The 14,249-nt window shown below is 28.2% G+C and overlaps 2 protein-coding genes across 2 annotated transcripts; one reads left to right on the top strand and one right to left on the bottom strand.

Annotated features, from left to right (window-relative positions):
- Positions 1-1,094: 1,094 nt before the first annotated feature.
- On the bottom strand, positions 1,095-3,858 carry LOC106776292 (gamma-glutamyl peptidase 5). The gene is made up of 4 exons (XM_014663697.2): positions 3,417-3,858; positions 1,790-1,945; positions 1,524-1,691; positions 1,095-1,419 (listed from the first exon to the last, which is right to left on the bottom strand). The coding sequence occupies exons 1-4, from the start codon at positions 3,732-3,734 to the stop codon at positions 1,318-1,320; spliced, it is 744 nt and encodes a 247-aa protein (XP_014519183.1). The 5' UTR covers positions 3,735-3,858; the 3' UTR covers positions 1,095-1,317.
- An 8,459-nt stretch (positions 3,859-12,317) lies between these two features.
- LOC106774981 (anthocyanidin 3-O-glucosyltransferase 7) lies at positions 12,318-14,239 on the top strand. Its single transcript, XM_014662002.1, has 2 exons — positions 12,318-12,323; positions 12,720-14,239. Exons 1-2 carry the CDS (start codon positions 12,318-12,320, stop codon positions 14,097-14,099), a joined length of 1,386 nt encoding a protein of 461 aa, XP_014517488.1. The 3' UTR covers positions 14,100-14,239.
- The last annotated feature ends 10 nt before the right edge of the window (positions 14,240-14,249 follow it).

Raw genomic sequence — 14,249 nt, 5'->3', positions numbered from 1 at the left:
TACACAATAAATTCAAATATATGAAAACATAGAGTGAGATTACTAATTAATTAAACATCTGACAATTTACATATATGATCAACTTAAAATAGTTTTTTTAATAATTTAAGTACAATCTCGATGATTATTATACTTTGTGATATTTGTGTAAATCAAGATTTCTTAGGCATGTTTAATTCTGTTTCTGCCATGATGTAGCCATATAGGATTGGGATCACAATGAGAAATCGATTCCTGAATTGTATGAACTTCTTTTATTAAATAATTTAAAATTAAAAAGTGAAAAAAGAATCGAACATGTTCAAAATCTTGTCTTAACTCTCTAGTGTAATATCAATAATTGAAGTAGAAGATACTACAAAGAGATCAATGCAAAGACGACATATAGTAAGTCTACACAATGATAAGATATTATTTGTTATAAATCAAATTATTGACTTGCTTTTGATATCATTTTAAAAAATTTCTTATCAATAGAAATATTTATATATATATTTTTTTATATATATATATATATATATATAAATATATATATATATATATATATATATATATATATATATATATATATATATAAAATCACTCACAAATCTGTTAGTTTTCACGTATTGTGTTCTATGCAGATGCATATTTATTTTGTATGAGAATATTACTGAAGGTGAAGCTATGGGAATGATATTAGGAGTGCAGAAAACTCTCAAATATTATACATCGCTAATTTATCAAAGATACATTTATTTCTTACAATCTTTTGTATCAAAGTTATAAATTAAATAAGGTGTTGAATAAAGATTTTAGATCTAAGCATGACTTTTTTTTACTATAAATTACTTCAATATTAAAGTAGATTTATTTCAGGAATAGCTTACTGTACCATTTTATTGATAAGATCTGGATTCTCATATTTGAAAGGAGATTATTCTAAACTAAAAAGAGAATAGGATGCTATGCAGTCCACCAAAAAAGAAGGGCTTAATCAGCATGGGTGGACTTCGCATCATTTGTTAAATACTAATAAATTAGAAGTATTAACAAGAAATATTATAAGTAAATGGGATGATTATTGTGGAATTCTGGTACAACCCTACTCATTCTTGATAATGGATGCCAACTTAGCAATAGCATGCCTAATTAATATTAGACTGCATCATCCTACAAACTCTTGTTTCTTTAATCAGTAAAACCCTCTTAAACATTAATAATAATATCTCAAATATTACCACGATAATACTATTTTACAGTACTCTTTTTTTTTTTTTTTTTTTTTACTCTTTCATGTCATATATCTTATTGAATAGTAGTAGTAAGTGATGGCAGTCACAATCGACCCTTTAGAAAATTGAGGCATAATGTTTTCAAAATCTCCTTGTCGGGCTCTAGTAATGCCGCCTTATCCTTTGCATCCAAAGCAAAAGCTTCCTAATATTCCAAACAACTATAAAACTCAACCACTGGTTTGCATTCAAAAATCAGAAGAAACAGTAAAAGAAACAGTGGAAGACAAGAAAAAGAACATTAAATACCTGGACCAAATTTCGGGTAATAATACGATCTATAAAGTGCAAGAGGATGTCATGGGTGAATTCTGGGTGGCCTTGGATTCCAAACATGTGATCTCCATAGCTGAACATCTCAATTGCTGTCATTTCCGACCAAGCTATCACCTCTGCTTTCGGAGGGAGCTCTAGAATCTACACTTCAACATAGTCACTTTAGTATAATAATTCAAAGAAGAAAACATGTTGAAGGGTATTATTATTATGAGTATGTTGAGAAATTACAGACTGACCTCATCCCTGTGGCATTTGTATATGGAAAGTTGTGATGGGAGTTTGAGAGATGAGAAAGACAATGGCAAAGATGATGACACGTTTATAGATTTCACACCAATGTCCCAACCCTTCGGAGATCGACCCACCTTCCCTCCCAATGCACGCCCGATTATCTGTTACATACATCTCATTACACAAATTTCCGACACATCTGTTCATATGTTTTCTGTCGTGTAATAAATATCTTTCATACTTTACAAGTCTAGCATATAGCAAGGAAACAAGAGATTTCAGAATTAAAACTGTTTTTTTTTTTTTGTTGTTTTTCTAAATCTACCCGTAAAATATTTATAATAAGAAAGTTTAAAGTAATATTACTACAGAAAATGTTGGTTGTGATTATTATTTAAGATATATTTGTGATAATAAATACGTGTAATATTTTATATACCGTGTGTATATGAACACGCAATTGGCAATAAAAAAGTTAACACATAAATAATCAGCCACGAGAACTCATCAAATAATGAAAAAGAAAAAGGATCTGTGTCCTATCGACAACCATTCAAAAAAAAAGAATCAATCAAATGACTCTTAAAGAGATTTTGAAAACGAAATTACATCCTTGATGGCTTTATTTTGCCTTTTATCAGAACGCAGGCTCACCACAATTTTATTCTTTTTTGTTGTTGGCCAAAATAGACAGATTAGGAGCATGCAAAAAGGGAATATTATCTTGGCACAAAATTCCACACAAAAATTCCAAAAAGAAGAATATTATTAACATACAATGTATTTCCACACAATATTTGAGTGGTGCACTCACAGAATTCTACATGGGAAATGTGACGTGGAGAAGACAGAGACAAATGGACCTGTGCAGTATTAGTTAGAGCACTCAAAATATAAGACATTTCAAATTTAATCTCCTAAGTTAAAAAGACCATTGTGGACAGAACCAACAACCCTTGCAACATCTCTGGAACAGAGTACGAGAAGATAAATATAGTATCCACAGCTTGTTTTCCGAGGGACTGAACCACACGGTCAATTTCGAAACTTATGTATCCAAACTTTTTTCTCCTCGTACTAAAATCTCTAACTCAGCTTATTTGTTTATTTTTTCGAAGGCTAAAAGAATTTCGTCACTGCAGGAGTAAATCGAATGGAAAAGATATTCACCCTCCTCAAATTTGAACCAAACTATACTTGAGCTAATTAATACACTGAAAGAAAAAAGAAAAAAAGAGATTGAAAGTAAGATAACTTTTACTCCTTTACATAATTACTCAAATTTTATGGTTCCATTTTTAAAAAGATGGATTCAATCTTTAATTTATTCCAGTCTGTAACTAACGATGATATTGAAAAGAGATGAACACTCTTAAAAGTACGATGTGCATTTAGGTAATTTGAGAGGTTTACAACGAGCATGTAATGAAACAATAACGAGACTTATCTATATTAGAATATTGGAGGGCAGTTTTCAGGAGATTTTAAAATGAAGCAATAATTGATTATAGAGATATGAGAGAGAAAGTAATTAAAAAGCGTAAAGATTGGAGGGAAGTAATTGATTAATATGGATATATATGGAAAACGAAAATGAAAGTAGGTGATGAATTGATGGTGACAAGTAGGAACCTGGTGACCAAAGCAAATGCCAAGGATTTTCTTGTGCATAGAGTCCAATTTGTTAACGAGTTGGAGAAGCTCAAGAATCCAAGGGTCGTCGGAATGGGCATCGTAGCAGCTTCCGGTGATGACAAACCCGTCGTAGAGAGAGAGGTGGTGGTTGGCCGGAAAGTGTCCCTGCACCACCTTGTAGAGGTCCCACCTCTCTCCCTCCTCCGTCAACACTCTCCCGAAGATCCCGTAACAACCTCCGTGCATCTTCAACAAGTACTCCGAATCCTCACCGCACATCAGCAGCGCATACCTCTTCTCTCCGATCTCACCCATCTCGTTAGCTTCCTCTGATGGACAGACAGACACAACTACCTTTCCCACTCTCCCCTCCTTTTTAAAGGCTTCTCTTCCCAAATTGTCCACCTTCTCATCTTTTATTACCAAAATACCCTTTACACATCACCCTACCTTTTATCTTCTAATTATGACATCATACATTTTTTATCTTCTCTTTTTTCGTTGTACACAAATAACTACTTCTCCTTCTTGTTTCTATCTTTTCCAACTCTCAACAGTTCATTCCAATTCATAACACAATACCTAAGCTTTCAGGGTTTTTTTTTATTTTTCTTTCTGTTCGTAAAAGTTATTTTTCAATTTTATTTTACTATTTTTAACATTATTATCTCAGTTTATTATTTTTTAAAAGCAAATTAGTATTATTATCAGTTGTTAACTCTTAAACAGTTTTTGTGTACATCGAATCTGGAAGTGTAAAGAGACAGTTTGTATGTCCTAGTACGTGACCATTTTTCCTAGGTTTACATAGAGTGGTCGTAAATTAGTGAAACAGCGTGGCTATCTGCGTGTGAGATAGGTTATTCCTATTAATGACAATAGGTTGGGTCAATTAATAATAGTATTTATTTGTAATTGAACTTGCAATAAAAATAATTTATTTGTTGTTTGGTAGATATGTTTTTAAAAAATATTCCAATGCCAACATTTTAAAACAATATATTTTATATATTTTATTTTAACTTTTGTAAATAATAAATAATTAATAATTATAAATATATATAAAAAAATATTTATAAATAATAAAAATATATAAATATTAATTATTCATCCTAAATTTTATCCACACTTTTGTATTAATATTTTATTTTATTTTCCATGTAAATAACTGTTTGGGTGCGCGTTTTGGAAGCTTCCAGAAGTTTTTTTGCGTGGCTTTTGTTACCACATATTTGACGTGAAGGGGTGTTAATGAAGTGTGTGGGTAACAAAATTCCATTAACAATATTCTCTTTTCTTTTTTAGTGGCTCATATTCGCTATATTTTTATTTATTTTACACGCTAAAACATTACATTGGGAGCAAATAAAGGAGATTTTAACATAAGAAAAAGAAAATAGTGTGAAGGGAACAATTTAATTTGACTTTTCTATTTTGTCTCCCTGTCTTGTGATAATGGATTCTTGGCCTCGTCAACTTTTTCTTCAAGTATAATAGAAATGCTTTTTTTCTTCTTATATTCGTTCTTAAATTTTTTTAATTAAATTTAACGTAATCTGTCACATATATTGTTAATTTCATCACGAGCATTACATTAGCAGATGACATCAAGTCTAAGATAAAACTAATTTTACTTTATTTATTAAAAAAATACTGTTTATTAATATAAACCCATTTTACATACTTTTTCTTTATTTAACTGCTTTTTCTTACATTATTGTAATAATATGTATTTTTATTTATTTTACCAGAACGATATTTTAGGAAAATTACCATATATCGGTAAAATAAATGAATATACTTAACTTTGTCCATAATACGAATCAGGTTTATTTTTTTTGTGTTTAACGTATTTAGAAAAAGAGTTAAGAAGTTAGAAATTGACAAAATATAGTTAGACATTTTTAGTGCAAAAATTATGGTGATGAATTTTGTCCCATGCGATTCAAATTAATATAAAGCATGGTTGTTATTATAACACCATTTGATACTGATTATAACTTCTTAGCACGAGATTTTAAATCTATTCATTTATAAAAGGTTTAATTATGTTTTAAGTGATTAATTTTGAAACTTTCAATTTAGTCTTTAATCATTTTTATAGTGTATTGAGTATTTAATAAATTTGTATTTTTTAATTTAATTTTTGTTAAATTTTTTATTAACCAGATAATGTGGTTATTAAGTGACTTATGTGATTTTTATTGTAACATTCAAATTCAATATTTTAGAAGCTTTTCTTTCCATAAAGATAATAAGCATGACATACCAGGTTATTAATCTAATTATTGTAAAATAATTTTTGACCAATCACAAATTAATATGTAATTAATATTCAAATGTTATCAGAAAAACGTTATCTAAATATCATTATCCATAAAGGATTTTTTAATGTGTTTTCTTACTCGTATTTAATTTAACTAGTTCGTGTTTTATTCTATTCTACAAAATAACTTTCCATTCAGACATATTATACTAATATATTTCTTATAACATCTAGTATTTATCTATTAATAAATTTAATGTTCACTAGTGAATCATAAGCTATCATATCATAAATATCTTAAATCATTTCTCCGTGAATATGTAAGATAAGTCACATGAAATATGCAAAACATTATTATAAATTTGAGAAATAAATCATATTTAAATACATTACAATGAATTTTATTATGCTTTAATTTATACAATATACAAAGTTTAACATTTGTGATTTTGAATTATTTTTTATGTTGCAAGGTGATGTAACTATCATATTTGAATGGTATACGTATAATCGGACGTAATAATTTTGGTTAATTAAATTCCCAATTGATATAGACATTTGTCAACATTTTCATAAGAATTCTTCGAAGCATTAAACTTAGATCGATTGACGTAATGTAAGTTACTATCAATACTGGAGTTGGGCCAAATTTCAAACACGTATTCAGCCCAAAATACGCCCAGATTCAACACTATATATTCCACAAAGTTTAAAATATTAATAGAATAATTAAAGTTGAAGACAAGTGATTGATAAAGTGTATACCATTCCTTAATATAACCCAAATATGTTTTCGTGACCAAATCATGATAATATTATAGAAAAGTACGAATGGAGGAAAAAAATATATAATCATTTGTCCAACCAACTACATTTGTATATATGAAAATTGACCAAGACGAAGAACAGACTTAAGTCGTCGGAAGAAAATATCAATAACAATGACTTTTATTTCACTTCAAGTCACTCAGTTTCTATCAGCTTCACCTAACAAAGACTAAATCCTTGATACTCTATTTTACATTTTTTTTATTTAGCCTAAGGTGTTAGTTGCGGCTATAATTTTAAAAAATTATAGTCTATACATACATACATACATATATATATATATATATATATATATATATATATTATTCCTTTTCAAGCTCTAAGTTTAATGGCACAGTATCACTTACCAACTTTACTGTTAATAGGTTAGATAAGTTTTGTTATTTCCTTAAACAAGTACTGACAAAATGTGATTTTATAAATATTCTGTGCTTACCCTAAAATTTAAAAGTTTATGTTTTTAATTACATTTTGAGTCTCTACAGAATTTCTCTGGAAAAGTGGAAAATAAAAGGTTCAAATGTGGTTTTAATCCTTCAAATTTGGACTATTTTTGAGTTATCAAAATTAAAAACTGTTTTGAAATTCAGTCACGTATGTTATCAAAATGATGTCATGAAAATATGTTTTTTACTGAAATATAGTTTTAACTCATCAAATTTTATTTTGGTATTTTTTATTTAAATAAAAAAATATATATTTTAATCCTTTAAATTTAAAGTAATTCTTTGGTCCCTTAAATTGAAACAAAAAAATTATAATTCAAAACTGAGTATAATTTTTCATTAGTTTTGTATACATAAAAATGTCTACCCTTTTATTAGATTAGTGAGGTTAAGTGATTAGTAATATACTTTTTAACGATTTAAAAAAAATTATGTAATGTTTTATATATATATATATATATATATATATNTATATATATATATATATATATATATATATATATATATATATATATATATATATATATATATATATATAATAAGTTTCAATCTCTCCTTTTTAAATATTTTCACCTATATGATTCTCTGTTTTCATGTAACTCACTATCACAACGTATGAAAAATCACAATTAAATAAGCTACCATATTTTGAAAAATACATAAATTTTTATAAAACAAAAAATTACAAGTTATCATGTCATTTCGGATCATATTGAACAGTTGAAAAATATCATCAAATTAAAAAACATTACCATTGACAATATAATCTACTCTGGGAAGACTAGCGCTTACCATCAGTATCACAAGACTATCAATTCCTTGTTATAATGAGATTTCGAGAATAAAAAAGCAATAAATAAAATATAAATTTCAAACATTACTAAAATTATAATTTTCAAATTAAGTACATATTATTTAATTCAATAAATTTGTAATAACATCATTTTTAACAATAAAAATGAATTATTTTAAAATTATAATACTTAAAAAAAACCAATTTAAAATATTTTTAAATGTGGCAAATTTACTTTTGATTAATAGAAAATATTATTAACAGTAAAATCTCAAAATAATATTTATGAAATTAATTTAAAAAAATAATAATTTTGAGTTCTAAAATAAAAATAAAAATTAAAAAATGTAACTAATTCAACAAACATGAAAATGGAATTAAATTTTAAAGATTGATAAATTAGTGCAGACCGGACCATGAACCGAAGAGCTAGGCCCAGGTCAATAATTACATAAAGGAGTTTTCTTCTGGAATTTATAATATTTCTTCTGGCACCCCCATTCTGCACTCACATCTTTCACTCTTCCCCTATACTGTACTTCACCCACTCCATCGTTCTCTTTCCTTTAAGGCTTAATACCGCTTTTAGTCCCTAGTTTGGGAGGTTTTGTTCAATATGGTCCTACCTTTTCTTTTTAGTAACAATTGATCACACATTTTGAAAAAACTGTTCAATTGACTCTCAAACTAGAGACCAAAAGCGGTATTAAGCCTTTTATTTTTCTTTTGTTCATAGTCGTCCCATATTCAAGTTTAAATTGTTTATTATCGTCCCATATTCAAGTTTAAATTGTTTATTGTAGTCCTTATTGTATACGATGATGACATGATTTTTAACATAACATTATGTCATGACTGTTAAAATAACATTTGGATAGGTGAATGCATGAAAGAACTTATTTACGTCGTAACCAGAACCGTTAGAAAATTGACGTCGAAACTAAAAAGGAGTCAATTGAACAGTTTTTTCAAAAAGTGACATCAATTGTTACTAAAAAAAGGTAGAACCAAATTGAACAAAACCTCCCAAACTAGGGACCAAAAGCGGTATTAAGCCTTCCTTTAAGTTCACTCTAAGTAATCAGTTAAGCTCATTTTTATTTAATTTATTATTATTATTTATTTGGGAATAAAATTTTATTAGAAATTTACGTGATATTTGAATTGAAAAATCAAATTTAGGTACCAAAATTTGAAATCGTGTTATATAAATAATTAAATTTCAAAATTCGGTTAAATAGATATTAGATTTTGAAATCTAATATAAGAAATATTCTGAATTTGAGAAAAGTATTAGATTTGAAAATACTGTTAAAAAATATACAATAATTCAAAATCTGGTTATGGAAGGATTTAAATTTCGAAATCTGGTTAAAAAAGTTATTGGATCAAGAAAGGTGTGTGGTTTTTTTTAATGGTTTATGGTTTTCTTTGTGTTTTTTTTTTTAATTTTTGTATTTTTTTTATTTTGGGTGTTGTTGTTTTGTTTATATATTTTGTTTAAATTTAGTTATTATTTAGGTGTATTGTTTTTAATATTTGTTTAAACTTTGTCATAGAAATGATAAGAATAATATCACAAAACATCTAACAAAAAGAACCAAATAAAATAAGATGTAAATATATTTGTTTGATGTTGTGTTTTTTAAATCCATTGCTCGGTTTGTTCACGTCTTTACAAAGTATTTTTTTTATATGGAATGATTCAATAATCATTAACATATGAATAAAGACCATAAATTATAAACATGATGAATAAGATCAACACAACAATTAAAGGTTGACTCATGTTCACAATATGACATTTTTCCATGCTTCCATGACAAAATCTCATGTCTCAACACAGTTGATTAACATTTTGCACTCGTTGTGCACATATTTTTTTTTATGTGAAAATGTCATAGGAGACAATAACATTAAGGAAATAATGTCGCAGTGACATTCATCAAAGCTAGATTTATGTCTCTAATAGTGACTTATCCTCAAAAGTCATAAACAATTGTCTTAGCCTTTGTAGAAACTATGTGAAATTAATTTTTGTTCACTTATAAAATACAAAGACAGGTGAGAAAGTCAATCCTGTTTATGTGATCCTAACTATCTCAAACAATGACAACTAATATTTGTTAGGTATTATCTATTAAAAAAACAATATTAAATGAATTTAACAATTTTATTGCATTAGGATGCATCCAAGAGAGACGACTTACCACTTTAGATTTGTTTGCACATCCACACCAATAAATGTATTTATCGTGTTCTAACATCACCGATTGTTGTAATTTAATTCTTGAATCTCTTAATGATTGATTCTAAGTATATATTGCATTATATATTTACTTGATTGTTGTCACATTACACTCATTGTTTTTCTTTTAAAGTAAGGAGAATGTTTATACACATCACTCTGGGTCATATCAATTTAAAAGCACAACCACATTATCTAATGTTGGATATATTAGGTTGAAATTAAATTTATATTTCTTGTATTTTTCACATTCTAACAATAAATATGTTTTTCTCATAGGTTGACCATTAACTTTATCAAATTTTATAATAACAACAAAAATAAGATCCCAATGTGTGAAAAAAATCAAATAAGTTATAAAGTTATTTGTATAATTTTCTAGGTACATTTTATTTATTAAAAAATAGAAAATTGAAATGAAACTAAAATTTAGTTATAATTCCTTGAAATTCAAAGAAAAATCTTCTATTTTATACACAAAGACTTCAACACCTGCAATATGATACCAAGTATAATACATAACTTGTTTAACAATAATAACAAAAATGGAGACCTAACACATTTATAAAACAAAATAAAGTGAAATAAATTAAAAAAACAGTAAATAAATAAGCAAAATAAATTAAAAATAAATAAATAAAAACAATACTAAATTTTAAAATATGAGAAAATATTTAAACTAATTTCAAAATCTAAAAAAATATTTAATCAGATATTAAAATTCTATAATATCTTTAACAAATTTTGAAATATGATAAAAATTTTAATCAGATTTTAAAATTTGATAAATTTCTAAATTATATTTCAAAATACAATTAATAGAATCTTTAATTGAATTTTTAAATTTAATAAATTTTTGAAAAGATTTCAAGATTTGATACATTTTTAAATATAGTATTTTTTTTCAATCGAATTTTAAATTTAATTATTATTAAAGCTTTTCTTTACAGCTTTCGAAATCTAATTAATACTTTTACAAACTAAATTTTAAAAATCAATACATACAAAATGTAATAAAAATAAACATTAAATTTAATCGATTCTTGTCGGAAAGATAAAAAAATACGTAAAAGTAAAGAAGAACAAAATGAATAGGTATCTTTCCCTTTTAAACGAGATAATAATGATATTTTGATAATATTTTTTATAATTTTTTATAATAAAATACGTGTCATCATTTTATTGATTTATTTGAATTTAAGTTTAAAAATATTTAAAACAGACCAATCACAAACTATTATATACTGTAAAAAAATTTAAAAAAGTATTTTAAATATATTCTGTACATTTAGTACAGAGCAATTACTGCTTACCTACCTATTTACTAATTAATTTAATTATATATATATATATATATATATATATATATATTTTTAAGAGATACCTATTTAATATCAGAGAAGTAAGAAAAAAAATTGATATGCAAGGAGAAAGCCCCTTACATCAAACCTACCTACCGCATTGGTAAGTGGATCATATCATGCTTTTGTTTCAGAAGAAACCTCGTCAGTGTACAAATTTATAAAAAAAAGTTTAGAATTTAAATATTTTATTTTAAATTATATAATTTAGTTTTCTTTTTCAATGTTAAACAGCATTGTTGTACAAATCTTAAGACAACACATTCCTGTTCGCACTTCCTTCAAGCAATTTACTCTATTAACTAATTAATAATAATTTTGAAGCAATTTACTCTATTAACTAATTAATAATAATTTTGAAAATGACGAGGTAATTTTCTTTGCTAAACTTGTATAAAGAATACTACAAAAATACTTTTTTCTAAATTTAAATTAATTTGTGAAAAAATTAATAGATAAATTTTAGAGAAATTATAAGGTTTTTTATTAGCTAACTTACATATAAATTGTTTTTCATATAAGGATTATTTATTATTTATTAAATTTTTACAGAAATTGTTTTCCTAATATTATTTTAGGTACAGCACAATTTTTTAAACAAATTATGCTAAAAGAGGAACATCCCATAGTAAATTTGGAGGTCCAACAAGACAACAAACAACCATTAAATGCATTAACTTTGGTACAACTAGACAGATTTATTACACACCAAGAGCTGTCTGCAACTTTTATTTTAAGATGAATATTTGAATAAAAAAAATACTATTTTATTTTATAATTTTGAATTTTTTTTAAAGCATAATATTTTAAGATATTTTTATTACAGAAATTATAAGCTGTTCATATACTCTGATTCCTTTATTTTTTCTGCAATTACTTTTATACACTACTCATCAATTAATATAAACATATATTATTTGTTTAAATTTAAGAGCTTTTCACACTTGTGGTGCTTCATGGGGGTAGCTTTAGTATAAGGTAATTCTAAAGTAACAAAAATATTCATTTCAGTTTTTATTATCACTGCCTTCAATTAAAAATTCTTAGAAAAAAAAAAAGTTGTTACCAGAGAGTGAAATTTCTTTTTCACGTGGTGCTAAGGGATTTATAAACTCCCTTGCATGGAAGGAACTTAAAAGAAAAGAAAAAAACAGGGGAGATGATCACAGTTGATTAATTTTAACATTTTTATTTGAAATTACATTATATTTTGATATTTAATAAATATTTACTCTTATTCTGAATTTATTATTTTATTTTTCATTTCTTTTACAAATAACTATTTGTCTACATAAAATATAGAAAAAAAAAATGAATGACTGGAAAATGAACAAGTAGACACTCTCTCCACGTTCCAGTTCCACAGTGAAGGAATTATTGGTGGAATCAAGAATATATATATATATATATATTTCCCCTTTGGAAGCCATCCTACTCCTCTGTTAAACCTGGTGCTGAAGCTGGCTAATGCTGCTCCCAACTTGCAATTCTCATTCATAGGCACCGAACACTCCAACAAACCTCTTCTGATCTCAAAGCCCCACATCCCAGACGCCATCAAGTTCTACAGTATAAACGATGGAGTCCCAGAGGGTCATGTTCCAGGTGGCCACCCAGTCGAAAGAGTCAACCTTTTTCTTCAGGCTTGTCCTCAGAACTTGCAAAAGGGAATAGACATGGCAGTGGCTCACACAAAAGAGAGAGTTACTTGTGTCATCTCTGATGCTTTTGTCGCACCTTCTCTCACTGTGGCTCAGCGCTTGAACGTTCCATGGGTTCCAGTTTGGCCTCCTTTGTCATGCTCACTCTCTGCACATTTTTACACTGACTTGATACGCCAAACGTGTAACTCTGCAGCAGGAGACACCCCTTTGGATTTTGTTCCTGGATTGTCTAAGATGCGAGTTGAAGACTTGCCAGAAGATGTGATGCAAGGTGCCGGTGAAGAGGAGACACTGTTTTCGAAGACACTGGCATCGTTGGGAAGTGTGTTACCTCAAGCTGAGGCAGTGGTTGTGAATTTTTTTGAGGAACTAGACCCGCCCTTGTTGGTTAACGACATGAAGTCAAAGTTTAAGTATTATCTTTACGTTGGTTTTCTCACTCTATCACTGCCTCTGCCACCCTTGCCTCCATCAGACACAGACGAAACTGGGTGCTTGTCATGGTTGGACAAGCAGAAAGGTGGATCAGTGGTGTATGTTAGTTTTGGGACGGTGGTGACACCACCTCCACATGAGATTGTGGCAGTGGCGGAAGCGTTGGAAGCAAGTGGTTTTCCCTTTTTGTGGTCTCTGAAGGAGCATCTGAAGGGTGTTCTGCCAAATGGGTTTCTTGAGAGGACGAGTGAATGTGGGAAAGTTGTGGGTTGGGCTCCTCAGACTCAGGTTTTGGGGCATGGTTCTGTGGGAGTGTTTGTGACTCACTGCGGTTGTAACTCGGTGTTTGAGAGCATGTCGAATGGAGTGCCTATGATATGCAGGCCTTTCTTTGGGGACCATGGGTTAACTGGGAGGATGGTTGAGGATGTTTGGGAGATTGGTGTGAGAGTGGAAGGTGGGGTGTTCACCAAAGATGGGTTGCTGAAATGCTTGAGGCTGATTCTGGTCGAGGAAGAGGGGAATCTCATGAAGAAAAATGCTGTCCAAGTGAAAAGGACAGTGCTAGATGCAGCTGGAGCACAAGGTAAAGCAGCACAAGATTTCAACACTTTGGTGGAAGTGGTTTCTAGATCTTAATTTATGGCCCCTTGTCGGTGATATTGATATATCGCTGCTGTCAGAATGCAGTTTATGACCATGCAAGTGTTGTAATTTTTTTTACATGTTTTCTCTTGTTGAGGCTGAATAATAAGATCACTGTCCCTTCTTTCATTGAATTTATGTTTA

This window comes from Vigna radiata, chromosome 10 (genome assembly GCF_000741045.1).
Source record: "Vigna radiata var. radiata cultivar VC1973A chromosome 10, Vradiata_ver6, whole genome shotgun sequence".
Classification (NCBI taxonomy): domain Eukaryota; kingdom Viridiplantae; phylum Streptophyta; class Magnoliopsida; order Fabales; family Fabaceae; genus Vigna; species Vigna radiata.
The sequence above is the reverse complement of the archived record's forward strand: the minus strand, read 5'-3'. Positions and strand labels throughout refer to the sequence as shown.

Excerpts from the sequence above, each read along its gene's own strand:
- LOC106776292 (XM_014663697.2), bottom strand. The coding sequence starts at position 3,734 with ATGGGTGAGATCGGAGAGAAGAGGTATGCGCTGCTGATGTGCGGTGAG. Across the intron at positions 1,692-1,789 it reads ACAAATGCCACAGGGATGAG|ATTCTAGAGCTCCCTCCGAA; the intron begins GTCAGTCTGTAA and ends GTTGAAGTGTAG. Across the intron at positions 1,420-1,523 it reads TTACCCGAAATTTGGTCCAG|GAAGCTTTTGCTTTGGATGC; the intron begins GTATTTAATGTT and ends TTGGAATATTAG.